At 32.6% G+C, this 26,718-nt stretch overlaps 6 protein-coding genes across 11 annotated transcripts; 1 reads left to right on the forward strand and 5 right to left on the reverse strand.

Annotated features, from left to right (window-relative positions):
* Positions 1-26: 26 nt before the first annotated feature.
* On the reverse strand, positions 27-1,581 carry LOC130676525 (protein AATF-like). The gene is made up of 2 exons (XM_057482822.1): positions 1,376-1,581; positions 27-1,310 (listed from the first exon to the last, which is right to left on the reverse strand). Exons 1-2 carry the CDS (start codon positions 1,579-1,581, stop codon positions 47-49), a joined length of 1,470 nt encoding a protein of 489 aa, XP_057338805.1. The 3' UTR covers positions 27-46.
* Positions 1,582-1,764: 183 nt separating this feature from the next.
* LOC130676568 (uncharacterized) lies at positions 1,765-2,868 on the reverse strand. Its single transcript, XM_057482891.1, has one exon. The coding sequence runs from the start codon at positions 2,595-2,597 to the stop codon at positions 1,902-1,904; it is 696 nt and encodes a 231-aa protein (XP_057338874.1). The 5' UTR covers positions 2,598-2,868; the 3' UTR covers positions 1,765-1,901.
* A 52-nt stretch (positions 2,869-2,920) lies between these two features.
* Positions 2,921-7,968, reverse strand: LOC130676541 (spherulin-2A-like). Of its 4 annotated transcripts, none has more exons than XM_057482875.1 (2): positions 7,785-7,968; positions 2,921-3,882 (listed from the first exon to the last, which is right to left on the reverse strand). In XM_057482875.1, exon 2 carries the CDS (start codon positions 3,842-3,844, stop codon positions 3,047-3,049), a length of 798 nt encoding a protein of 265 aa, XP_057338858.1. In that variant the 5' UTR covers positions 3,845-3,882; positions 7,785-7,968; the 3' UTR covers positions 2,921-3,046. The 4 variants fall into 4 exon arrangements, with proteins under 4 accessions (XP_057338858.1, XP_057338849.1, XP_057338866.1 ...); XM_057482866.1 differs by having other exon boundaries at positions 7,789-7,966; XM_057482883.1 differs by lacking the exon at positions 7,785-7,968 and adding an exon at positions 6,377-6,487.
* Positions 7,969-8,316: 348 nt separating this feature from the next.
* LOC130676490 (uncharacterized) lies at positions 8,317-18,309 on the forward strand. 3 transcript variants are annotated; one of them, XM_057482772.1, is made up of 16 exons: positions 8,317-8,593; positions 13,244-13,332; positions 13,418-13,674; positions 13,732-13,838; positions 13,904-14,006; positions 14,068-14,300; positions 14,363-14,741; positions 14,854-15,287; positions 15,628-15,931; positions 15,997-16,215; positions 16,297-17,055; positions 17,121-17,213; positions 17,296-17,500; positions 17,779-17,923; positions 18,000-18,102; positions 18,160-18,309. In XM_057482772.1, the coding sequence occupies exons 2-16, from the start codon at positions 13,260-13,262 to the stop codon at positions 18,238-18,240; spliced, it is 3,495 nt and encodes a 1,164-aa protein (XP_057338755.1). In that variant the 5' UTR covers positions 8,317-8,593; positions 13,244-13,259; the 3' UTR covers positions 18,241-18,309. The 3 variants fall into 3 exon arrangements, 2 of the variants coding, with proteins under 2 accessions (XP_057338755.1, XP_057338746.1); XM_057482763.1 differs by having other exon boundaries at positions 8,319-8,593; positions 14,360-14,741; XR_008991414.1 differs by lacking the exons at positions 18,000-18,102; positions 18,160-18,309 and having other exon boundaries at positions 8,321-8,593; positions 14,360-14,741; positions 17,296-17,316; positions 17,417-17,500; positions 17,779-17,891.
* On the reverse strand, positions 10,679-12,764 carry LOC130676531 (F-actin-capping protein subunit alpha). Its single transcript, XM_057482833.1, has 3 exons — positions 12,443-12,764; positions 11,734-11,983; positions 10,679-11,543 (listed from the first exon to the last, which is right to left on the reverse strand). Exons 1-3 carry the CDS (start codon positions 12,701-12,703, stop codon positions 11,125-11,127), a joined length of 930 nt encoding a protein of 309 aa, XP_057338816.1. The 5' UTR covers positions 12,704-12,764; the 3' UTR covers positions 10,679-11,124.
* A 16-nt stretch (positions 18,310-18,325) lies between the features above and the next one.
* Positions 18,326-20,750, reverse strand: LOC130676520 (uncharacterized). Its single transcript, XM_057482807.1, has 5 exons — positions 20,389-20,750; positions 19,826-20,332; positions 18,969-19,752; positions 18,654-18,896; positions 18,326-18,583 (listed from the first exon to the last, which is right to left on the reverse strand). The coding sequence occupies exons 1-5, from the start codon at positions 20,416-20,418 to the stop codon at positions 18,447-18,449; spliced, it is 1,701 nt and encodes a 566-aa protein (XP_057338790.1). The 5' UTR covers positions 20,419-20,750; the 3' UTR covers positions 18,326-18,446.
* Positions 20,751-26,718: the final 5,968 nt, after the last annotated feature.

Below are 26,718 nucleotides of genomic sequence, written 5' to 3' on the forward strand. Positions count from 1 at the left end.
ATTGATAATTTATTTACATAAATAACAATTATTATTAATTTATTTATTAATTATGAGACTTTATTTTACCAAAGAGCGAATTATACAATTCAGTTTTAGCTAAATCGCTCCAAGTGTCGTTGACAGTAATCGCCGGCATGTAATTAACTAATTTATTATGAACATTGTAACGTATTCTGCGGCCTTTGGTTGCACGTGTGTCTATTTTACGTTTCAATTTGTTCCTCAAACTTTGCAATTTACAGAACTGTCTGCCCAGCTCCAGTGGATCCGTGATGTGGGCGGTCTTTTGCTCAATTAAGTCACGTAATAACTGCTGATAAAAGTCATCGTCGTCGTAAATTTCATGATCGTACTCATGAATTCGCCTGCCGTCCTCGTCGGTTTCGTCCAGCGATTTCTTTCCCACGATCTCGTACTCCGAGCGCTTCAACTGCGTCCGTTTTATCAGCTTTGGCTTGTCATTTAGCACAAACTCGATTTGTTTCACTATCGACTGATTAGCATTCTTACTTATTTTCCCAGTGGCTACGCGAGTCTTGTCATTCCATTTCTGAATCACGGAGTCGCGATAGGGCGAGTATTTATTATGAATATCGTTTATTATTTTCTCGTAACCATTCAAACTGCGTTTTGTCTTTTTCTTTGGCGGTTCTTCGGAGTCTTCTTCCGACTCCGCTTCAGACTTTTCCACTTCATCTTCAGTGTCTGAACAAATCTCTTCATCACCATCATCATCAGTTTTGCTCTCGGTCGCTTTTTTGTCTAATAAATTTTTAGTCTCGGGATAATTTTTCAATAATTTCTCCTGAAGATTAAGCAAATTATCTAGTATACCACACAATTTACTTTGAACTTGATCTTTTTGTTTAATGAACTCTGGAGTAGGTTCCATAGTTTTCACGACATCGTACTGGGGCATCTTGTTGCTGGTCATCAAAACTGGCTGCAATTTTATACGAATCTCAAGTAAATTTTCCCATATTTTTTGTTGTTTTGCAACGCAGTTTGCTTTTTCAACATCTGACTGAGCATCAGATGCTAAATTTTTAAATGTATTGTCACTGCGGTCACGATACAAAGGATTTTCTTCATCTTGATCATAATCATCAGATAGATCTTCGTCTTCATTATCATCATCATCATCATCATCATCTTCTTCATCGTCTTCATCCTCATCACTTTCTTCTTCTTCTTCTACTTCAGATTCATCATCTGACTTTATCTCATCATCATCATCATGATCATCAACATCAGAGTCACTTTCCTCACCAAAAGCTTCTTTCCTCGTGACTTTTTTTCCCTTATACCTAAAAATTAAATTTAAATAATTAAATAAAACAAATAAATTATTTAAATGAAATTTAAAAAATACCTTTCATCAATCTCATCAAGCAATGGAACATTTTTCTTTCTAAACGAGGAAGTTTGATCATCATCAGAATGAGATTCCTCAAATTTATCAACAACTTTAGCTTTTGTTTCCTCTTGGTCGTCGTCGGATTCAAATGCCTTAGGCGCAACATTTATCAAACTGTCCAGCTCTTCAGCCAAGCTGGGCTTCTTCAACTTTGACGTCATTATTTATTTATTTACCAATAAATTAAATTTTAAAAATAATATCAAACTGACACCACACACCCCTCGGCCCACGTGTTTATAAACATAACCTACAATCTATATATTGTATTTTTATTATCATATTTTATATTTCATCCGTTCCCGGCAGATGGTAAGAGACTAGATTTCTATATTCTCTTATTTTAAAATATAAAACTTTTTTTTCAAATTTAAATAAAAATAAATAATTGAATAAATTTATTTATTTAGAGGAATTTTATTTATAAAATTTAACAAAATTTATCAGACTTTAACTTTCAAAAATACAAATTTACTTAATTCTATTTATCCTCAACGAGGACTTGAGAGTTTCGATAGAATTCAGTTTGGATAATTTCAGTAAAATTTTTAATTGTATTGTAATTACTCCAACAATATAAAATTTCCGCCTTGACGATTGTTTTTAAAGCCGTTAATTTAACGGTAACTCCTTGTCCAGGTTGAAGGGTAACTTCAGTTGCGGTTATATCTCTCAAAGTAACCGTTTTGTTGTGTTTTCTAATTTCGCCCCAGCATTGCGAATAGTCTAGCAAGAAATCATTGTATTTTATTTTTATACAGAAAGCTCCAATCTGACTCTGGACCAATGGAATGGCTTCAAAATTAGTCCACGACGACATCGCTGCATTGTCGATCTCTTTCTCCAATGAGGTGCTGAAAGTCGCTGATACCGAGCTGCTGTTGACCAAGTCTTGGGTTTTGATAACAACGGGAATCCTTTCAACTGAGAGTATTTTTGAGTCTATTACTTCCAATACACTTGTTGTTATTGTTGGAGCAACATCAGGTCCATCAGAGGCTGCCTTCATTCTTATACTCGACATTTGGATTGATGGTCGTGAACTAAAGAAGCTGTAGTTATCGAGAAAATTCCCAAGAATTTCCGTATAATAATTTGTCGCTATTATCTTTCCTGACGTCACAACACGAAACGAGTCTTCGGCGTCTTCTAATATTTCTATTTTTATATTACTCATTATGTAATCATTTATTTTTATTTGTTTACAAATAATTAACACAATAAATTTTATTTTTTACAGCAATAAAATTTATAAACAAACTTTGAATGACAGAGTCCGTAGTACTATGAAAATGTTATTGTATGAAAGGAATAAGTGGGGAAAAATATCCAGGACACTAATGTAGCGCTTGTTGGAACTCAAGTGCACTCATTTGTTGAACGACATTACTTATCAATAGCTGATAAAATTATTACTTCGTATGAAAAAAAATAGCAACATGGCACATATATGTGTATGTCACTCACTGCTGCCAGAACGCGGACGAAAAGTTCCCCTTCTCAAGCATCGTTTAGGCTGTATGTGATGCTAAAGTGATGCTTGGGAAGGGGAACTTTTCGTCCGCGTTCTCGCAGCAGTGCCAGATTTTAAAAGTTAATGTTAAAAAATTAATGTCAAAAGTAAGATTAACTTTTAACGTTAATAGTAGTATCACTGTACAATTCTAGTTCGATAATTTCTTTAACCATAAGCGAATTGTCAATATCACCGGCTTCCATTATAGTGTCAATCGGGACAAAATGAAAATGGTATCCTTTGTATCTTTCGTGATAATTTATGCCCACGTCGCCTTCTAAGCTGCACTCATAAGTTATTTCAATTTTTGCGACTTTTCTGTGAGCCATCAGTTCAATGGTAGCCGACTTACCGGGTCCCAAAGTCTTCTGCACAGAAGATGCCGATTTCAAAGTAACTGCTTTAGATTTTATCTCCGTGCTACCCCAATTTTTTGAATAACTAAACGAAATATCTCCTTTAGCCGCTTTTATGTCGTAGCCAACCGAGCGACTTATGGATATATTATTCTCATTCTTCCACGAAGATGACACCGAATTAGTTACTGTTTTCTCAATAGACGTGTTGAATGTCGTCGGTTCTGCTGACTCTGTGTTATTAAGAGTAGCTTTGGTAACAATCTCCGGACGACTTGACACGCTGATAACTTTCGTCTTTATTACTCTAATTACTTTTTCCGTCTGGTCTAGGTCGTAGGTATCGTACATGTCACCCCACGGAGTCGGACTGCGGAGATAGACGTCCGTTGGCCTTTTGCCTTTGTAGCAATCGACAGCTTCTTTAATATCATCATCATCCACTCCAAATTTACGTCTATCTGCGTCTGTTATTAAACTTGAAATATACCCAGATGCCTTTATTTTAAATTCATTGTCGCCGATCTCTTTTATTTCTATCGATAAGCCCATTTTTTAATTTTTTTTTCTCAAATCAAAAATGGATTAATCTGTAAAAAAAAAAAAAATGACTAATTAATTTTATGATAATGGCGAATAAAATATTTATTTATCTCTTACAACTTTCTCGCTACTGACTCATTTTTACTATGCGTCCATCTTTATAATTATTATCAATTACTCAGCCTTATCAATGCTTATCAATACGGCCAAGCAAATGTATAATTGAAAACTTTTATTCCATTAAAAAAAAATATTTTTTTTATTAAATTTATCAATTAAAATATAATAATGGAGCTAATAAATATTCACATTAATATCTTATAAATAAATTTATTATAACATCGATTTTTACAGCAAATACATAAATTATATATATGAAAACATTATATTTAATATGTATCATTATATTTATAAATCTTGATTTATAAATATATATTTCTTAAAGAAATAATAACCCAGCATGACCTTAGGTACTTGGGTCAGTCAAAGGACGTCTTTGATGTCATGAGGCCCAAGTTCTAGGCTACTGCCGCAGGCAACGGGTTTAGCATCAAATAGCAGACATATATTTCGAACTTATACCCCTGGCTTTCAGTAAAACAATGAAAGGTTCTAAGGTCTCACTATTAAATAATTTAAGAGAATAAGTTAATGGTGCTCTACATCAATATGCAATTTTCTGAATTCTTACTTACGGTGAATTCAATTCCTGGATCTCCATAGTGCACAGCTTGAATAGTTTCATATGAATACGAAACAAATCCATTATTATAACAACGATATTTTATTTCGACTGTGAGGATTTTCTTAATCACACGTAATCGATAGACTATAGTTTCGAGAGGTTCAATAACAGGAAGTGGATCATGCGAATCAACCTTCAACTTTATTCGCTTACGAAGTTTGGTCTCCTCGCCCCAAAATTGAGAGTAAGCAAATGATGAGCTGTCGTCATCGGTATCTATGCTGTAATTAATACGATCTCCGTGAAAAACAGACTCTGGGTTTTTCCATGAAGATGTCACGGTATTATCTCTTTCTATTTCCAATATATATGGATCGAATTCCCTTCCTATCCAATGACTCTTGTTCTCGTAACTTCGAGCTAACGTCGTTACAAGATTTTTATCATCAAATATTTTACAATCGACTACTTTTACAGTTTTGAGGTCTACATTTGCAGAATCTCCAACTTTTTTCTCAATTTGAATTTTTCCTGTTGCGTTGGAATTAAATCCATCACCGTCTTTTTTTATTATAATGTTTATCCCCATTTGATATTTAAAAATTTTCCAATATCTAAAAATAATTAAAAAACACATTATTAATTATTATTATTTACGCTTTAATTATTTTCAAATTATGAATTAATATCAAAACAACTTACACCAAAAAAAAAAAACAAAAATCACATGCTTTAAATTTCTGTTATTATTTTATAAAATATTTATTTTATTACGAAAATAAAAGTCTTCTAGAGTAGATCAAGACTTAAAAAAAAATTATCTACCAATAATTAGAGATAAATTTACTGATTGTGTATATTTATAGATTTACTTACGTATTGCGGAGTAGATATTTTTTATTAATAAATCACTGAGCTGCGACAATTTTCGCTTCACAACAAAAGATAACTAATAGTGAGTTCCAGAAATTTTGTGGAACAGAAAATCACGACCACGTGCTCGTAATCGCGGAATGTTTTCAAAATTATGTTATTGGTTTTAATATATGACGTTTGACTAGCACGTGTTTGAGCACTTGTCAAATTTTATATTTTATCCCGCTGACAATCTGCGCATACTCAGTACAACCTACCAATAACGCGGATTGTATTAATTGAATCTGTCTACTAAAAATACAAAGACACTGATTTAAATTACACATTTTATTAATTTCTTTAACAAAAAAAAAAATTCATTTTCTTAGCGGAAAGTTAGAAAAAAAAAAGTTAAAGAATTTTGATACAATGGAAAAAATGAATTATTTTTTATAGAAAAAATTTTTAATTAAAATTATTTTTAAAAAATTTTTAACTTACTAATTAATTTAATTTCCGAATACTCTAGTTGAAATTAATTTGTTTTACTAATAAAACTTTTGAGTAGACTTACTGACACTGAGAGAAATCTGAGGATACTGAGTCTGGAGCGTGTACGCGAATATATATAGTGGCTTGATGAGTAATTGTACGAAAACCGTGAGTTCAGGTTCAGAATCGCGTTATTAGTTATGAGATTCACTATTGGTTGCAAACTAATCTGACGTTATGCGCGCGTCTAAATACTTTATTTATTTATTTTATACTTTCCACCGTATTTCCGGGAATAAATTTTTCAAACTTTACGAATAAACTGTTTTATCAAAAATAAAAGCTTAGCAGACATTTAATTATTTATAAAATTTAGTGTAATTTTTTAATACGAAATTTTTTTAATACAATGTATACTTTTTCTTAAAAATAAATATATGACGATTTCACATGAAATTCGAGTCATAGATCCAACAGGCTTATAAATATTTAAAAATAGTATTTATTACCAATGAATAAGTTTAATAGTTTTTCAAATTCTGTTTACCGCCGGATTAATATAAATCCAAGGCCACTTTGAAGCTGCCTATTAAACCACATTAATTTTTTTTTTATTAGATTACTCATCGGTGTGATAATACTAAACACTTACAAAGTTTTGAAAAATATATGATGAGTCGGTGAATTATTTTATCTATCTAGTCAAGTTCAGTGTCACGTTGTGCGCTTAAAGAGCAACAATTGGCTGATTGTTACATGACGTTATGCTAAAGTATTTTATCAACTGTTTTTTTTTTAATCACATATTTGCGGAGATAAGGTCCAAGGACTCAAATCGAAGCGTTAATTTTTTATTCATAAATTCTTTATAATTAAGAGTATTAGGGTGGTCGTTCAAAATTAAATTTTCTCAGGCGCCCCATAAAAAGCTTCTTTTTAGTGAAAAAATACGGGGGGAATTTGGTTTTTTCGTTTTAAGTAAAAAGAACACGTGCCTCAGGACGATCAAAGTTCATTTTTCGATACAATCGCGGTTTTTTGTAAATATCTCATGAAATATGCAGATTAAAGGAAAAAGTCATAATAACAATTTTGTAGGAAATTAAATTTTTGAAAAAAAAAGTCGAGTTCATTTTTTTTATAAAACGTGTATTTATGAAGATATTTAAAAAAAACTTTTCTAGATCTTATCAATTGGGCATTTTAAGGATAACGAATGTTAAAAATAACGTTTTTTCTTAAATATAGACAACTTCGTAACTCGTAACATATCAATCATTAATACTTGTTACAGTTTCTATATACTTAGAAAAATGTTATTTTCGAAATTTGTAATCCTTAAAACGCTCAATTCATCAGATCTAAAAAAAATTTTTTTAAAATATCTTCATAAATACACGTTTTATTAAAAAAATTAACATGACATTTTTTGTCAAGAACTCAGTTTCCTACAAAATTGTTATTATGACTTTTTCCTTTATTCTGCATATTTCGTGAGATATTTTAAAAAAACCGCGATTGTATCGAAAAATGAACTTTGATCGTCCTTCGGCACGTGTTCTTTTTACTTAAACCGAAAAAACCAAATTCCCTCCGTATTTTTTCACTTAAGAGAAGCTTTTTATGGGGCGCCTGAGAAAATTTAATTTTTAACGACCACCCTAAAGAGTATTTTATAATTTCACGGAGGTATTTTATTTTTTTTAAATTTATTTTCACCAAATCTTTAGAGTGGTCCGGTTTGCCCGCCCTTCCCCTAAATAAATATCAAATTACTTGCAAGTCAGAGTCGATGATGCAAGATTATAAATTATTGCACTTAAAGAAATCAAGAGACAAAGAGATCGAAGTCACCGGAAATCTATAAATAAATTGACTTATTCCGTATATTTATAAATTAATTATAAATTTACTTACTTACAATTGATTGTAAAAGTTGTTTTATAAATACGATGATTCTCTCGTCACAACAAAAGATGACTAATTGTGAGCTTCATAAATTTTATGGAGCACAATACCACGACCACGTGCTCGAAATCACGTTATGCATTTAAAGTTTCTGATTGGTTTAATATGACGTTTTGCACGCACGCGTCTCAGTTCTTTCTTGAATTTTTTGAGCGCATGTTGTAGCACAGATTCCGATGATACAGATATCTCAGTGATTGATTTTTTGTATCATCCGGAATCTGTTTAATGGCAATCTGGATATTTGGAATCCGAATCATTAATACATCTGTGTCATCGGGATTTGTGCAACCTGGTGGTCAAATTTTTCAAGTGCTCGCGCTTAAAATAAACGTGCGCACCTACATCCGCGCATGCATGAAAATTTTTTAAAATAATTTAATAAATAAAAATAATTATACATAAAAAAATGCAATAAATTGATTTATGAAGGAAAAAAATAATGCCTACTTATAAGTAAAAAAAAAAATTTATATATAAAACCCTTTTTCGGATACCCGCTTTGAATATAGATCAGAAGAAAGCCGTCAATAGACGGCGCTGTAATCGTTTTTTTGTATAGCAACCATCCAAAAACATAAACAAATATGTCAAGTACAACAAAAACAACCTAACTAAATTAATATTTATTTATTTTATCTGAAACCAAACAACTAGATCGAAAATATATATAATTATATATGTATATATAATATGAGCTCATTTAATTCTGCAACATCTTATAATTTTTATGTTACCAATGATTGAACCAATGACAGGTCAGTGATTATTTATTAAAAAAGTTTTCTTTTCATTTTCATTGAAATCAATAAAAATTTTCTTCGAGATCACACTGATTCAAAATAAGTTTATTTTAAAAACTGAAACAATCCTTTTTAATAGAGATACAACAGAACGTTATTTTTTTATAATTATAGTAGAAAAATTTTAAAAAAGCTTGTACAGTTTTTAAATATAAATACATTTATGATCCTGAAGTTAGCAGACAATTAACAATTTTCGAATTCTTTTTTCAACGAATCAATTACAGAAAAAAAAAATCTAAAAATATGCACATGTAGAAAATTTAAAAAACTATAAGTGCAATTTTTTAAAATATTTTTTTTTTTATAATTTATTGTTTTGCATAATTTTCAAAAATTATAAGACGTCGGCTAACTTCAGTATCATATACATTTGATGATTTATGATAAAGTAAATAATGCAATTGATTGTGATAAGTACAGAGCCAGTAATGAAACTTTTATTCGCTCAATTAATAACATTCGATAGTACAGAGTTGGTAATTTATTTCATTATTATTATTATTATTATTATTATTATTATTACATATTTGTTTACTTTTTTACATGAGGACATGCGACGTGATATAGTTAATAAGATATATTTATTAAACTTTTTCGTAATCTATTATGCTTTTAATCGTAGGCAACTATTTGTTGAGTTTAATAATTAATAACACTCGAAAAACTATTTTTTTAAATATACTTCCTTTGATATTTATACGTAATTTTAATTTTATATTTTATTTTATCTGATATTCAAACAAAAATATAAGTATATTACTTTTTTTATTTATTTATTTACACTCAAGTTACCTTCTACTATTTTTAAATTTTATTAAACTCATTAATTATTAATTGACTAAAATACCAGCAATTATTTACAAGTCAGGCTCTGAATTTTTTTTCCCCACTCAAATTTAAATTTCTTATTCATCATAAATTAATTTGAAGTGTCAAAAAAAATGTTAATTTTTGAGTATTGGTTTTACAAAATTTAGTAAAATGAATTTTTAAATTTATTTATTTAATCAAATCACTAAAATTGTTAATAAAGAGCCTGACTTCCGTATAATTACCAATAAAAATACGACAGTGAAAGCAACAGACTGACAATTTTATTATTTGTAATTTTGAAAAAAAAAATAAAAAATTGTGTTGTTTTTAGTCATACAAAAATAAATGCAAAAAAAATTACGATGTAAATATCAAACAGAAAAAAAACGCAGCCACTCGTAATTTAAAAATAAAAAAAGTTGATTTAAGTAACGAATGCTAGGGAGGCATTCATACAATCATAAAAAATTCATTCAAGAATAACATATTTGTATTTACACAATTACTCTTTACGCATAAATAAGGCTCCAGCAGGCTATAGGCTACAATCTAAAATTTACAATGCGTAATTATGTACCTTTCCTTTCTTTTCTTTTTAATTTATTTTTAGTTACTGTTGTTATTATATTCATTTTCATAAATTTAACTTGACCTTCTATTCTTTATCCCATTCACTTATTTATTTCATTTATAATTGTATTTTCGTTTGTCTGGTTGTGTAATGTGACGAAGCGTTAGCACCAAATGACATATTATTTAATCTCATTACTTTCGCTTGGCACAAATTATTTTTAAAATAAAATAATCATTTGAACAAAAATAATTAAAGCAAATATCTTTTATTTTATCGCAACATATAAATTATAATTATCATATAAAACGATCATCCAATTAATAGATTTCAAAAATTTTTTTTTCTTTATAAATTTACTGTATTATAATAATTAATTACCTAATTAATTAATTAATTACAATTTATTATTAAATATGTTCCGCGTATCGATTTTGTAAAAATAGTAAAAATCATTAATTATTAATCTTCGTTATTATTTATTCGAAATACTTTTTAATCATTATAAAAATTGTAAAATTTATAAAAAATTATAATTAACAATTATATTAATTATAATTTTTTCCGGTTGTTAAATTGATTTAATTCAATTTTTAATTATATATAATTTACAATTAAAAATTTAATTGTGCTAGCTAAATGACAGTCACAAATAATTGTGCAATTTTAAATAACTTTATTTATTATAATTGCATTTTGTCTATTAAATTCATTTATAATTTATAATTAATCTGCATTATTGTTTATAAATTTAACAATAAATGCTTATTTATAATATTTATATAATTAAAGTGGTACTGACAAAAAAAATAATAATAATAATTAAATGCATTTGTTTTATTAATTACTCGTGATAATTAATATTATCAACGGATTTACATCTGCTTCCTTGCACATCACACCTCCAGACTATTCGCTGCAAAATGCATTAATTTTTTGTTGTTGTTTTTATATATATATTTATTATTTACCAATTCAATTACTTTAATTTTAATATTAACATTAATTATCATATAATTATTATCTATTAATTAATTATTAAATTTTAGTTGTTTGTTAATAATTAATTCTCTTATGAATTATATAAAAAAATCTATTTCTATTGACTCTTAAGCTCTTTGCCAATACTGTACGAGACAATTTTATTCCAGTCAATTTTAGTTCGCATAACAGGCAGTTGCCTCCGCAGAGCCTTGAATGTTGTGTCGGACATTGTCTGATAATTTTCAGATATCGCCGTTTGGTAATCATTCTCCGACTCCTCCACCAACCGAATCAATTCCTTGGCCGTTTGTTTCTCATTTGATATCGGGAGACTTTCTTTAACTTCTTTACTGCTCACTAATTGTACGTTACCGTCTTCGTAATAGTGAACTTGCACCTTAAGACTACCCCGTAATTCGGCGGAACCGGAACTTGTACTAAAATTAACACTCCAAACAGAACGCCAACGCCCGTTCCAGAAATTTTTAGGCTGGAACTGGTGATCTTCTATGCATGCAGTCAACGTTATGTTTCCTATAATTATCATTATCATTATTTTTTATTCATTTAATTAAACAATACTCGGGTACAAGTATTATAAGCAATTAATTACAAAGTATTCCCATGAATAAAAAAAAAATTGGTGACGATTCAAAAATTAAATTTAAAAAATATTTAAAATCTGTAGGAATACTTTGGTAAATAAATTAAAAAATAAAATTACCTCCTTGACTTTTACCAAAGACCGAACAAACTCCGTGTCTATAATGACTCTGAGTGTAATTCATTATTTCCTCTTGCAGCACAGATCTCCAAGCCTCGACATTGACATCCGGTTCATACTGCTCGTAATCAGTAGCCTCTTTTCGTAGGTGGTCATACTTAAAACTGAGTTTACTGCGCCCGTCATAAAACCTCTGGTTACCCAAATCATTGTACTCCGTAATGAGCGCTGGGTAATCACTTCCCTCGATCTAAAAATACAGTTATTTGTTATTCCATCACTTCCACTTTGATATAAATAAATAAATCCAACAAAACAGTTGACTCTTAAATTAAATAATTATAAATAGGTTATCACTGGAATGGCATGACTCATTACCGGTGATGAGTAATCGCCAATATTTATTTACTTGTCAATCAATTAACTAAATAATAAATTAATTTTAAAAAATATGTCCAGATAAATAAAATAAATAATTTTTAATTATCAGAGATGATAATCATAACCATATAAGTATCTCTCTGCTCTAATTACACCACTAACGTCATTGCCTTTTATAAATAATTACAAATTAATTGGTAGAAATTTTTTTTTTTTTTAAATAAAGATCTCGAGGAACATAAGAAAATAAAGTTATTAATTTGAAAATAAAATTTAAACAATAAATTTATATTGAGATAAAAAAATTATGTTGGGATTGGAGATGTACCTTAACAGGCGTAAGCTGGTCCTTATTGTATTGAGCAAATGCCCCAGATGCACCCTCTTTTAATAAATTATCGTTATTCAATAATACTCTTACATCGTTAAAAACTTCATTAAATTCACCTGGTGGCGAATGTAAAATAAAATCAGATACTATTCTAACTTTTTCTTGATCTGAAATCGCGACAAACTCATCATCCGCCATCTTACTCACTGTACTACATGTATATAAAACTCTAGGCTCTGGACTATAGTGTATATACATACATATATATTTGATTGTATGTGAGCTTGTGGATGACGGCTGAGGAAGAGCGAGAAAGTGTGAGAGAGAGGGAGGACCGACACACACGCTAACAGTTGATGTGTCAAAAACGAGAAAGTTGAGACCAATGAGACACCAGAGGCACCAGAGGTAGCGGTAGTTGTCCGTGGACCCGCTGATAGCTCCAAGAGCCACCGACGACACTGTTACCTATTTTATTCTACAGGGTGTCTTTATTCAAATTTAAATATCTATATATGCTACGAAATTCGGTGCGCGCGCAACCCCGCGTGTCGCAACTGATATTTTTAAATGATACTGAAAACAGACACAAAAAAAATTTTTAAATTCATGTCAAGAACTTTAAAAAATTTTCCCTGTATTCGTTTAATTTAAATTTTTTATTTCCGCGTGATTTGAATTTTTAAATAATTTCCAGTAATTTGCTTTAAATTTCAGGAAAATTTTTAACAGTACAGGAAAAATAAATAATTTTCCGTATGTAAATTAACAGCCTCTCAATAAATTTATCTATTTCAGGATAGCGTATAAAGTCATGGCAGATGATCCCAATAGAGATTATTTGCCAAGAGATAATTCTTACTTAGAAAGCTACAGATCTATTAATGGTTAGTGTGTTTTAATGAATACGTAGCAATTAACTTATTAATTAAAAATTATTTGAATGATTTATTAAAATGAACTGTCATCCAGCATTACACATAGATCCTCGGGAGCGTTTGGTGATCAGCAAATTGAACCGCGATATTTTGGAAGACAAGTATCTGAGACTGATCGAAGAGTACCAAGAGTTGAAAAAATTATGCAACTCTCAGGAAGACAAAATAAAACGTTTAACTACAAAACTTATGCGAATATCAGCCTCGCCCTCAAGACCTTACACTGCTTCGACGATAAATATCAACAATGACAAAGACCGCATCGCGAGTTTGACGCTAGAAATTAACAAGGTATTAAATAATAATAAATTTAAATCAATGGAAGTATATAATTTTTTTTTTTTTCAGCTCAAAGAAAAGATACACGTCTACAGAACCCAACTATTAAGTCACGGTATCCTGCGAAGATCATGTTCGCAAATTAGACGAGTGCCAAATTGCAGTTCAGGCACCACGTAAGTTTTTTTTTATATTTATGATTAAATAAATTAAATAAATATTTTTTATTTGATCTTATCAGAACATTTCGAAGCGAAGGCAGACCTATTAAATTGGTTCAGTGTCCAAATTTCGTTGGTGATAGAGAAGAAAATGTTGATAATCAAAATGAAATTAGGATTGAGGTAAATAATTGTCAATTAATTTAAAATCAATGATAGGGATTTTATTTTTTTATTTTTTCAGGAATTGGAAGTACAAAAAAAAACTTTAATAAATCGTATTAAAGAATTAGAAAATAAATTATCGGTTGCCAAAAATGAAAACCAAAAGGACAAAGTTACTGAGAATGTCGAGTACATAAGAGTGTGGCGGCAAATGAAACTTCAGCAGGAAAAATTAGTGGAATATGAATCAAAAAATAAATTATTGGTCGATCAAGTCGAAGAACTGAAGACTAAAATATGCGAAGCTAAAAAGTAATTAAAAGATTTTGGTAATTGTTTAAACCGATAACTGATTTTTTGTTTTGTTGCAGAAGCTGTGGACGCGTGACCACGACGTTTGTGGATAAAAAATTGATGAGTCAGTTGGAGGAACAGATAACGCGGTCCCAAAATTATCAGTCAGCTCTGCGGGAGAAGGAGGAGCAGATCCGCGACTTCACTAGCGAAATCAAGATCCTGCAGCAGCACAACAACGAGCTGATTGAGATAAGCACCAAGTACAGCCAAGTGGAAGTAGAGAATATTGAGCTTAAGAAGCAGTTGGCGGATATGATGACCGATAATCATAATTTGAAGTGTGTCTGCAGTCATGAGCAGGCTAATATTGAGGCACTCAAGGCTGCTAATGCTCAGTTGATTGATAAATTGCAGGAAATGCAACGTAGTATGGATGTACTGATTATTCAATCAAAGGTGAGCTTTTAATAGAATTATTTAGATAAGTTTTGCTGAAAATATTCGACACTTCAAGTCATGTCAAGACTATATAATTACTTATTAAAAAAAACAAAAATTTATTTTACAGTCACCTAAAAGTCACAAAGAAAAAATAGATAAATCATATAAATGCTGCGAAGGATGTAATTGTAGAAATACTGCCAATTATCAAAGTGACGTTGATTCAAATAAAAATAAAAACGATGAGTACAAGTCACCAAGAAAACCGGCAATTAAAAATATCACTTATGTCGAGTGTGGAAGCCAAACAGATTTATTTGACCGAAGTGATTTTATTCAAGTTAAAAACTTTTGCCGTGAAAAAAATAAATGTGACAATAATAGTGACGATGATGTTAAAAAAAAAAATGACAATTGTGGTAATTTATCAGCAGAAACAATGCTCAAGTTACTTGATGATGCGCAAATAAATACACCTCTAGATGCACAGAATGTGGCCAAAATAAGATCTTTAGAAGGATTGAGCCCTAGACATTATGGCGAATCGAGTAATAGACAGAGGCAAGTAATTGCTCTTGAAACTTTACTATTCGGCGACAAAGATGTTTATTAATTATCATACTTATTAGACATAAATGTGTTCAATTATATATTTAAATTTATTTACTAGTCACTTTTTTATAATTTAAGATTTAAAATTTTTAGATAAATTTTTATGAGCAAGCAATTAATTTAAGGACGATCAGTACAAAGATATTTAAGTGTAATAATTATTGTAATAGATTTAATTAACGTTTAATAATAATATCAATTATTATTATTATTACATTTGTATTATTTATTTATCCATTAATAATCCGAATAATTATCAATCCTACGACAAATTAGAATTATGTTACAGCTCAAGATCTTTTTCATCGCCTACTCAGATCCATGAGTACTCCAAAGGGCCCAATGACTCCGAGCACTGTAAATTTATTGAAACGATCTGCAATTTATTGAGAGACTATTGGAACAGTCATTGCAGCGACAAGTCGGCAATAAATTATCAAAAAGTACAGCAGAGTATATTAGAATCTTTCAATAATCAGCGGCCGGAAAAGCTGACGAGAAGTGTGTGCTTTGATCGGCAGAGTAATACCGAAGTTGAATATTGCAAGTGTGTTTCCTCGAACTCGTCTGATGAGAACTGGAGTACCCGAGATGTAAATTGAAATTTCAAAGTAGTTCATTTTTTTTTTTAACTGATGATTATTGAAATTTTTTGTAGACCCCGACTTGTGCGACTATAAATAAAGACAAAGTTGTTTTGCCGAAAAAAAATTTAAATTGTCAGACGTGTGAGAGATGCATACAATTAAATAAATTAAATAATTGCACTTGTAGCGGAAATACTGATAAGAATGACAATGAATTTTCCCCGATTTCGATAAGTGACCAAGAAGGATTAGTCGAGATTCATATTCTGTCTTTTCTGCCTTCAGAATTCGTCAGTATTTGAATATAATACATTTTATTTAGTTTGTATTATGTAAGAAATTAATTATAATTATTAATTATATTAAATTAGGCGGTAAATAATTTTTTTATCAAGTACGACTGCGTGTCACAGCCGTCATTATTTTTGAGCTGTGATTTTTGTCACGAGGAATCAATTTCTACGTCGACGATAAAATATCCTCAATTGAACTTCAATTCGTCTTATGTTTACCGTGTGTCGAATTTAAAAAAATTTTTCAACTGTATTTTGAATGACTATATTTATTTTCAACTCTGCGCGCTTTATCGGGACAGAAAGCCTCAAGTTATTGCCTTTGGAAAAGTAAATGTAAGAAATATTCTTGAGCATCCGCAGAAAAAAATTAATTACTTTATTGGCATGGAATGCCCGCCGTGTTATCAGTGCGATAATTTCGGAAAATTATCTCTGTGGATAAGACTGAGCTGTGATGTTGACAAAGTCAGAAAATATTGTAGACTAAAATGTTTTGATAAAGATATTAATTCAATTGAGAGTCAAGAAAATTCTATCTCTAGTCCAAAAAAAGCTGATCCAGTTTCACGGCATGTCCAGCAAACTAATGATAAAAATAATAATAATAATGGAATAGACAAGAGTTCAAAGAGTTCTTCGAAAGTTCCATCGGCTCTTCATTCACCTGACACTATTTCCCGACAATCAAAGTCGTCGTTTTTAAAATCACCGACACATGGAGAAAGTTCTAATGAATCAAAAAATTTTTCTAAGCACTCGAGTTTAAACAGTACATTTATTAAGAAAGAAAAACAATCAGAAACCTCTAGTATAAATTATTCTACTCCGCAAATGGTAAAAGTTTGTAGCAAATTAATAATTACTATTATCATTAGAATATTAAATGTTAATTTTTTTAGTCAAGTCTAACAGAGCCTCGGGAGTCCGTAATTACCAAAAGTTCAAATACTGTCGAATTTTCTGATGCAAGTCTGATAAATTTTTCTAACCAAGTAAAAAGTTTTAGTTAAAATATAATTATTTTATTTATTACTTATGACAGCCAGGATTTATTTTATTTGAATTTATTTTCAGATGAGGGATGAAGATAATAATGTAATAGTAATAAAAATAGATCGATTAAAATTATATAAAAACTGTCCGGTATTAAAAAATCCAGACATTCATCAATTATACATCGAATTTTCATTTTTAGGATATCGAGGATCTGAGTTAGAAACGAAATCAGTATCGAAACCTCAATCGTATCACGATGAAATGTACTTTAATTATACTAAAAGTAATTAATGATTATAAAATTATCATATTGTTAAAATTAGTTTTAAAATACCTGATGACTGCTCTGGAATGAACTTCTTTTCTGTTTAAAAAGTCTTGGACTGTTTCAGTGCTCAAGTTCTGATTCAAATCCCCCCAAGTCCCGGCGCTGTCTTTTGATTCGCCGCCCCGACTTGTGGCGGGAAAATCTAGAGAGAAAGGGAACGAATTTCAGAGCTTTAGTATCAGATCAGTCTTTGTCAGTTAATAAATTTTTTTAATTGACTATAAATTCTCTAGAATTTAAACTCGATGAAAATGAAAACCCCCAACAGTGGAATAAACTACGGGCAATGTTAAATGGCGCTGAAGATCCAAATATTCAATTTAATATCGTAAGTGAACCGTTAGAAAATGAAGTTGAAAAAGAATGCGTCGAAGTCGGGTAATAATTAATTTATTAATTCAAATTATTTAAATCTCTGTCTTTAAAAAAAATGATTAAACATTTTGTGGATTAGCCGCGCGTACTTTGATTTAAAAAAACAACTGGACAGTGGCAGCGACGATATTTTTCTAACAGTAATGAATTTAGACGAAACAAATGCTATGGGAATTTTGAAGGTAAAATATAAAAATAATGGATATTAATGTCGTTAATTAATAAAATAACATTTACAGATCACTTGCCTTGGTATCAATGCATTCCGCGACCGTTTTTCAAAATCACCGACAGCCAAATCCCCTCAAAAAATAAACTAAAAAATATAAAATTAATATACTCTGTGTTTTAAATTTTTTGTAACTGTTTACACAACAAAAAGAAATTTATTTAATTCTATGAATATTTATTTTTTGTATATATATTTTATAAATATGTAGTTAATTATTAACTGCATTTGTACATTATTTACGCAAAGTTAACATGTATAAAGATAATTATCAGTAAAAATTTAATTTTAAATTCGTCACGTTTTTTTAATTCTTCGAAAAATGTCATTGTAATTATTGATAGCTATTGGAAAATATCGACAATCATGCGGTTCATGTATCGTCGACCAAATTCCTTGAATGACGTCATTGCCATTGCAAATTTTGCAGGTTCCTAAAAAATTAAATAATTAAACAAACGATTCCAATTATTGAATAACATAAATTTATATAAAATAAATCACCGATAAATGTAGCCAGCGATTTGGTGTGACAATTAACAGCAGTCAGCGAAAACGGAGCGTTATATCCAAAAAAAATCTGCCCGGAAATATTCCAAGTGTCGTTCAAAAATCCCCGACGGTTCGTTTTTATCAATTTCTGCTTTTTTATCTTAACATCTAATTTATGTTTATTAACAGGTTTTATTTCCAATTGGACTCCCGCTTGCACAGAAATCCAGTTCCCCGTTAAATTACACGGCAGCTCTGAAATAAATCTCAACTTTACAACGTAATTAATAAACCACTTTGACAATAAGTAATCAATGACCAATTAACCTTCCCTGTGATAACTTTTATTGTGATCTAATTTCAATTCCTCCAATTCCTCGATTATTTTATTCAAAATTTGTCTCGCTATCTCTTTGGTCTCGCGAGCAGTCCCGTCGTCGCGAAATGTTTCATTCATTTTAAACTTAACTCGATTTATTTTATTTTCATTAACTTTTCCTAGACTCAAATTGTCCGTGGAGTTTAAAAATAATTCGCTTGTCGGTGCCAGAGACCGTTCAGTAACAGATTTTTCGCCAAAATTTTTCAGATAATCATTATTGTAATTTACATTATAGTTATTATCAAATAAATCGACCGAGTTTAGTTCAATGGGGTCTCGTTTGTCGTATCGAGGCTTGTAATAAATTTTTTCATGCGCGGGAATTAAATACGGGTTGAGTATATAATTTTCCGTGCTTCCTAAATTATTCAAAAATTCGTCGTACTGTTTGCGGTACCGATTGTCCAAGTGAATAGGCAATTTATCAAGAGGATAAGTGTGACGAGTGCGTCTGGGGAAATTGTGGTCATGTGGCTCGGCATCTGGTAGCAGGGGATTTTTAACCGGACTGGAGATCCTGGGTCTATCCACGGTGCAGTCCCCGTCGTTGCGCTTTACATCCGTTTTTAGCAGGCCCCTAGAAGATTTTATACTCTCATCAGATGATTTTAATTTATCATTGTCTTTCGTGTCCTTCACCTTGCTTACAATTGATCCAGAAGTATTGTCGCTGTCATTACAATCCTTACGTACTAATGGAATTTTGGCTTCCTTTCGCTGTCGCTGTTTCTAAATATGTTTTTTTAAATTTATTTATATATTTTAAGAAATTTTTTTACCCGAATAAATTGTATATTTTTACTTGTGGGTGTCGCTTTTTTAAATTTCGCAATCCGGTATTTCGTTTGTGTTTAGCCGATGATAATTTCGCGATTTTTCTTTTAGTGATATTTTTGTGACCTAACTTTGAGTTTACTTTTTTTGGAAATGGCTGAACACTTTTTTTTACAGCCTTGTGAGGTCCGTCGATTGATCTAATTTCCGTTAACCGTTTGAAAGTCTCTTGCATTTTCGGTGACCTCAGTGACTCCTCAGCCATTTTCTTGGCCAACACTTGAGTCGAAAATGTCCGCCGGTTGGGGTCTGGTGATTTGAGGAAAGCAGTTCTGGTCCGTCGATTTTTGGGAATTGACCGCTTGAATTTGTGCCGCATGTCATTTTGGACGATATTTAATTTATCTTTTATTTTTGACAGCAATAATTTGCTACTATTTAATTCAGTTTCCAAAGAATCTTCATCGGGGTTAAAATTATCCTGACATTTAACGGCGACGATAATCAGCAGGACGACACTCAGTTTGACTGAAAGCTAATTTAACTCTTTTGTTATTTAAAGTTTATAACGGTTAAATAAAAAATACTAACCTGTAAAATATTGAATGCATGTCTAGCCATTAGATATTAATAAATTTGATTATATAATAAGAATAGTTTGACGTTTGTAGGTTTAACCCTATTCGGTGGCTATTTATTTTTATGAAACAGAGTAACCTGAAGGACAATGAAATGCATCAGACGTTCAAAGCTGCAAGCGTCAGCAACTTTTGACAGTCTTCTGTTAATGTCGATTTTAAATTCGAATTTACGTCAAATTACACAAAAAACAAAAAAACAATTTTGTAACGAATCAACGCAACCGAATAAAGAATTCCGATTTGTGAAACATTCCAAGTTACTGACTATGTATACTCTTCATAGAAAGACATGGACTGCATTCATCCAGATCCTCCCTGGTCAGACATCATCTTCTAATTATAAAAAAGGATTTTTCTCAAGACTTCTTTGGGGTTCTCCTACTAGAGGACATCATAAAAAACAAAAAACGTTTATATTGTGATGGGTTATTCCCAACAGCAGCAAAGTTACAGGCCACTCTTCATAGATAGTCATCTCCACCCATGTCCACCCATCTCCACCCATCTCCACCAGGCCTTATATGGCTCTGAACTCGAAAAATAAATTTTTCTAAGGACTTTTTTGGGTCTTTCCTACTAGAGGACATCATAATAAACAAAAAACGTTTCTATTGTGATGGGTTATTCCCAACAGCAGCAAAGTTACAGGCCACTCTTCATAGATAGTCATCTCCACCCATGTCCACCCATCGCCACCCATCTCCACCAGGCCTTATATGGCTCTGAACTCGAAAAATGAATTTTTCTAAGGACTTTTTTGGGTCTTTCCTACTAGAGGACATCATAATAAACAAAAAACGTTTATATTGTGATGGGTTATTCCCAACAGCAGCAAAGTTACAGGCCACTCTTCATAGATAGTCATCTCCACCCATGTCCACCCATCTCCACCAGGCCTTATATGGCTCTGAACTCGAAAAATAAATTTTTCTAAGTACTTTTTTGGGTCTTTTCTACTAGAGGACATCATAATAAACAAAAAACGTTTATATTGTGATGGGTTATTCCCAACAGGAGAAAAGTTACAGGCAACTCTTCATAGATAGTCATCTCCACCCATGTCCACCCATGTCCACCAGGCCTTATATGGCTCTGAACTCGAAAAATAAATTTTTCTTAGGACTTTTTTGGGTCTTTCCTACTAGAGGACATCATAATGAACAAAAAACGTTTATATTGTGATGGGTTATTCCCAACAGCAGCAAAGTTACAGGCCACTCTTCATAGATAGTCATCTCCACCCATGTCCACCCATCTCCACCAGGCCTTATATGGCTCTGAACTCGAAAAATAAATTTTTCTAAGTACTTTTTTGGGTCTTTCCTACTAGAGGACATCATAATGAACAAAAAACGTTTATATTGTGATGGGTTATTCCCAACAGGATCAAAGTTACAGGCCACTCTTCATAGATAGTCATCTCCACCCATGTCCACCCATCTCCACCCATCTCCACCAGGCCTTATATGGCTCTGAACTCGAAAAATAAATTTTTCTAAGGACTTTTTTGGGTCTTTCCTACTAGAGGACATCATAATAAACAAAAAACGTTTATATTGTGATGGGTTATTCCCAACAGCAGCAAAGTTACAGGCCACTCTTCATAGATAGTCATCTCCACCCATGTCCACCCATCTCCACCAGGCCTTATATGGCTCTGAACTCGAAAAATAAATTTTTCTAAGTACTTTTTTGGGTCTTTTCTACTAGAGGACATCATAATAAACAAAAAACGTTTATATTGTGATGGGTTATTCCCAACAGGAGAAAAGTTACAGGCAACTCTTCATAGATAGTCATCTCCACCCATGTCCACCCATGTCCACCAGGCCTTATATGGCTCTGAACTCGAAAAATAAATTTTTCTTAGGACTTTTTTGGGTCTTTCCTACTAGAGGACATCATAATGAACAAAAAACGTTTATATTGTGATGGGTTATTCCCAACAGCAGCAAAGTTACAGGCCACTCTTCATAGATAGTCATCTCCACCCATGTCCACCCATCTCCACCAGGCCTTATATGGCTCTGAACTCGAAAAATAAATTTTTCTAAGTACTTTTTTGGGTCTTTCCTACTAGAGGACATCATAATGAACAAAAAACGTTTATATTGTGATGGGTTATTCCCAACAGGATCAAAGTTACAGGCCACTCTTCATAGATAGTCATCTCCACCCATGTCCACCCATCTCCACCCATCTCCACCAGGCCTTATATGGCTCTGAACTCGAAAAATAAATTTTTCTAAGGACTTTTTTGGGTCTTTCCTACTAGAGGACATCATAATAAACAAAAAACGTTTATATTGTGATGGGTTATTCCCAACAGCAGCAAAGTTACAGGCCACTCTTCATAGATAGTCATCTCCACCCATGTCCACCCATCTCCACCAGGCCTTATATGGCTCTGAACTCGAAAAATAAATTTTTCTAAGTACTTTTTTGGGTCTTTTCTACTAGAGGACATCATAATAAACAAAAAACGTTTATATTGTGATGGGTTATTCCCAACAGGAGAAAAGTTACAGGCAACTCTTCATAGATAGTCATCTCCACCCATGTCCACCCATGTCCACCAGGCCTTATATGGCTCTGAACTCGAAAAATAAATTTTTCTTAGGACTTTTTTGGGTCTTTCCTACTAGAGGACATCATAATGAACAAAAAACGTTTATATTGTGATGGGTTATTCCCAACAGCAGCAAAGTTACAGGCCACTCTTCATAGATAGTCATCTCCACCCATGTCCACCCATCTCCACCAGGCCTTATATGGCTCTGAACTCGAAAAATAAATTTTTCTAAGTACTTTTTTGGGTCTTTCCTACTAGAGGACATCATAATAAACAAAAAACGTTTCTATTGTGATGGGTTATTCCGAACAGCAGCAAAGTTACAGGCCACTCTTCATAGATAGTCATCTCCACCCATGTCCACCCATCTCCACCAGGCCTTATATGGCTCTGAACTCGAAAAATAAATTTTTCTTAGGACTTTTTTGGGTCTTTCCTACTAGAGGACATCATAATAAACAAAAAACGTTTGTATTGTGATGGGTTATTCCCAACAGCAGCAAAGTTACAGGCCACTCTTCATAGATAGTCATCTCCACCCATGTCCACCCATCTCCACCAGGCCTTATATGGCTCTGAACTCGAAAAATAAATTTTTCTAAGTACTTTTTTGGGTCTTTCCTACTAGAGGACATCATAATGAACAAAAAACGTTTATATTGTGATGGGTTATTCCCAACAGCAGCAAAGTTACAGGCCACTCTTCATAGATAGTCATCTCCACCCATGTCCACCCATCTCCACCAGGCCTTATATGGCTCTGAACTCGAAAAATAAATTTTTCTAAGTACTTTTTTGAGTCTTTCCTACTAGAGGACATCATAATAAACAAAAAACGTTTATATTGTGATGGGTTATTCCCAACAGGATCAAAGTTACAGGCCACTCTTCATAGATAGTCATCTCCACCCATGTCCACCCATCTCCACCCATCTCCACCAGGCCTTATATGGCTCTGAACTCGAAAAATAAATTTTTCTTAGGACTTTTTTGGGTCTTTCCTACTAGAGGACATCATAATGAACAAAAAACGTTTATATTGTGATGGGTTATTCCCAACAGCAGCAAAGTTACAGGCCACTCTTCATAGATAGTCATCTCCACCCATGTCCACCCATCTCCACCCATCTCCACCAGGCCTTATATGGCTCTGAACTCGAAAAATAAATTTTTCTAAGGACTTTTTTGGGTCTTTCCTACTAGAGGACATCATAATGATCAAAAAACGTTTCTATTGTGATGGGTTATTCCGAACGGCAGCAAAGTTACAGGCCACTCTTCATAGATAGTCATCTCCACCCATGTCCACCCATCTCCACCAGGCCTTATATGGCTCTGAACTCGAAAAATAAATTTTTCTAAGTACTTTTTTGGGTCTTTCCTACTAGAGGACATCATAATGAACAAAAAACGTTTATATTGTGATGGGTTATTCCCAACAGCAGCAAAGTTACAGGCCACTCTTCATAGATAGTCATCTCCACCCATGTCCGACCATCTCCACCCATCTCCACCAGGCCTTATATGGCTCTGAACTCGAAAAATAAATTTTTCTAAGGACTTTCTTGGGTCTTTCCTACTAGAGGACATCATAATGAACAAAAAACGTTTCTATTGTGATGGGTTATTCCCAACAGCAGCAAAGTTACAGGCCACTCTTCATAGATAGTCATCTCCACCCATGTCCGACCATCTCCACCCATCTCCACCAGGCCTTATATGGCTCTGAACTCGAAAAATGAATTTTTCTTACGACTTTTTTGGGTCTTTCCTACTAGAGGACATCATAATAAACAAAAAACGTTTATATTGTGATGGGTTATTTCCAACAGCAGCAAAGTTACAGGCCACTCTTCATAGATAGTCATCTCCACCCATGTCCACCCATCTCCACCAGGCCTTATATGGCTCTGAACTCGAAAAATAAATTTTTCTAAGGACTTTTTTGGGTCTTTCCTACTAGAGGACATCATAATGAACAAAAAACGTTTATATTGTGATGGGTTATTCCCAACAGCAGCAAAGTTACAGGCCACTCTTCATAGATAGTCATCTCCACCCATGTCCACCCATCTCCACCCATCTCCACCAGGCCTTATATGGCTCTGAACTCGAAAAATAAATTTTTCTAAGGACTTTTTTGGGTCTTTCCTACTAGAGGACATCATAATGAACAAAAAACGTTTATATTGTGATGGGTTATTCCCAACAGCAGCAAAGTTACAGGCCACTCTTCATAGATAGTCATCTCCACCCATGTCCACCCATCTCCACCCATCTCCACCAGGCCTTATATGGCTCTGAACTCGAAAAATAAATTTTTCTTAGGACTTTTTTGGGTCTTTCCTACTAGAGGACATCATAAGAAACAAAAAACGTTTATATTGTGATGGGTTATTTCCAACAGCAGCAAAGTTACAGGCCACTCTTCATAGATAGTCATCTCCACCCATGTCCACCCATCTCCACCCATCTCCACCAGGCCTTATATGGCTCTGAACTCGAAAAATGAATTTTTCTTACGACTTTTTTGGGTCTTTCCTACTAGAGGACATCATAATAAACAAAAAACGTTTATATTGTGATGGGTTATTCCCAACAGCAGCAAAGTTACAGGCCACTCTTCATAGATAGTCATCTCCACCCATGTCCACCCATCTCCACCCATCTCCACCAGGCCTTATATGGCTCTGAACTCGAAAAATAAATTTTTCTAAGGACTTTTTTGGGTCTTTCCTACTAGAGGACATCATAATGAACAAAAAACGTTTCTATTGTGATGGGTTATTCCCAACAGCAGCAAAGTTACAGGCCACTCTTCATAGATAGTCATCTCCACCCATGTCCACCCATCTCCACCCATCTCCACCAGGCCTTATATGGCTCTGAACTCGAAAAATAAATTTTTCTTAGGACTTTTTTGGGTCTTTCCTACTAGAGGACATCATAAGAAACAAAAAACGTTTATATTGTGATGGGTTATTCCCAACAGCAGCAAAGTTACAGGCCACTCTTCATAGATAGTCATCTCCACCCATGTCCACCCATCTCCACCAGGCCTTATATGGCTCTGAACTCGAAAAATGAATTTTTCTAAGGACTTTTTTGGGTCTTTCCTACTAGAGGACATCATAATAAACAAAAAACGTTTATATTGTGATGGGTTATTCCCAACAGCAGCAAAGTTACATGCCACTCTTCATAGATAGTCATCTCCACCCATGTCCACCCATCTCCACCCATCTCCACCAAGCCTTATATGGCTCTGAACTCGAAAAATAAATTTTTCTAGGGACTTTTTTGGGTCTTTCCTACTAGAGGACATCATAATAAACAAAAAACGTTTCTATTGTGATGGGTTATTCCCAACAGCAGCAAAGTTACAGGCCACTCTTCATAGATAGTCATCTCCACCCATGTCCTCCCATCTCCACCCATCTCCACCAGGCCTTATATGGCTCTGAACTCGAAAAATAAATTTTTCTAGGGACTTTTTTGGGTCTTTCCTACTAGAGGACGTCATAATAAACAAAAAACGTTTCTATTGTGATGGGTTATTCCCAACAGCAGCAAAGTTACAGGCCACTCTTCATAGATAGTCATCTCCACCCATGTCCTCCCATCTCCACCCATCTCCACCAGGCCTTATATGGCTCTGAACTCGAAAAATAAATTTTTCTTAGGACTTTTTTGGGTCTTTCCTACTAG

The sequence above is a fragment of the Microplitis mediator genome, chromosome 1, assembly GCF_029852145.1.
Source record: "Microplitis mediator isolate UGA2020A chromosome 1, iyMicMedi2.1, whole genome shotgun sequence".
NCBI classification, from domain to species: domain Eukaryota; kingdom Metazoa; phylum Arthropoda; class Insecta; order Hymenoptera; family Braconidae; genus Microplitis; species Microplitis mediator.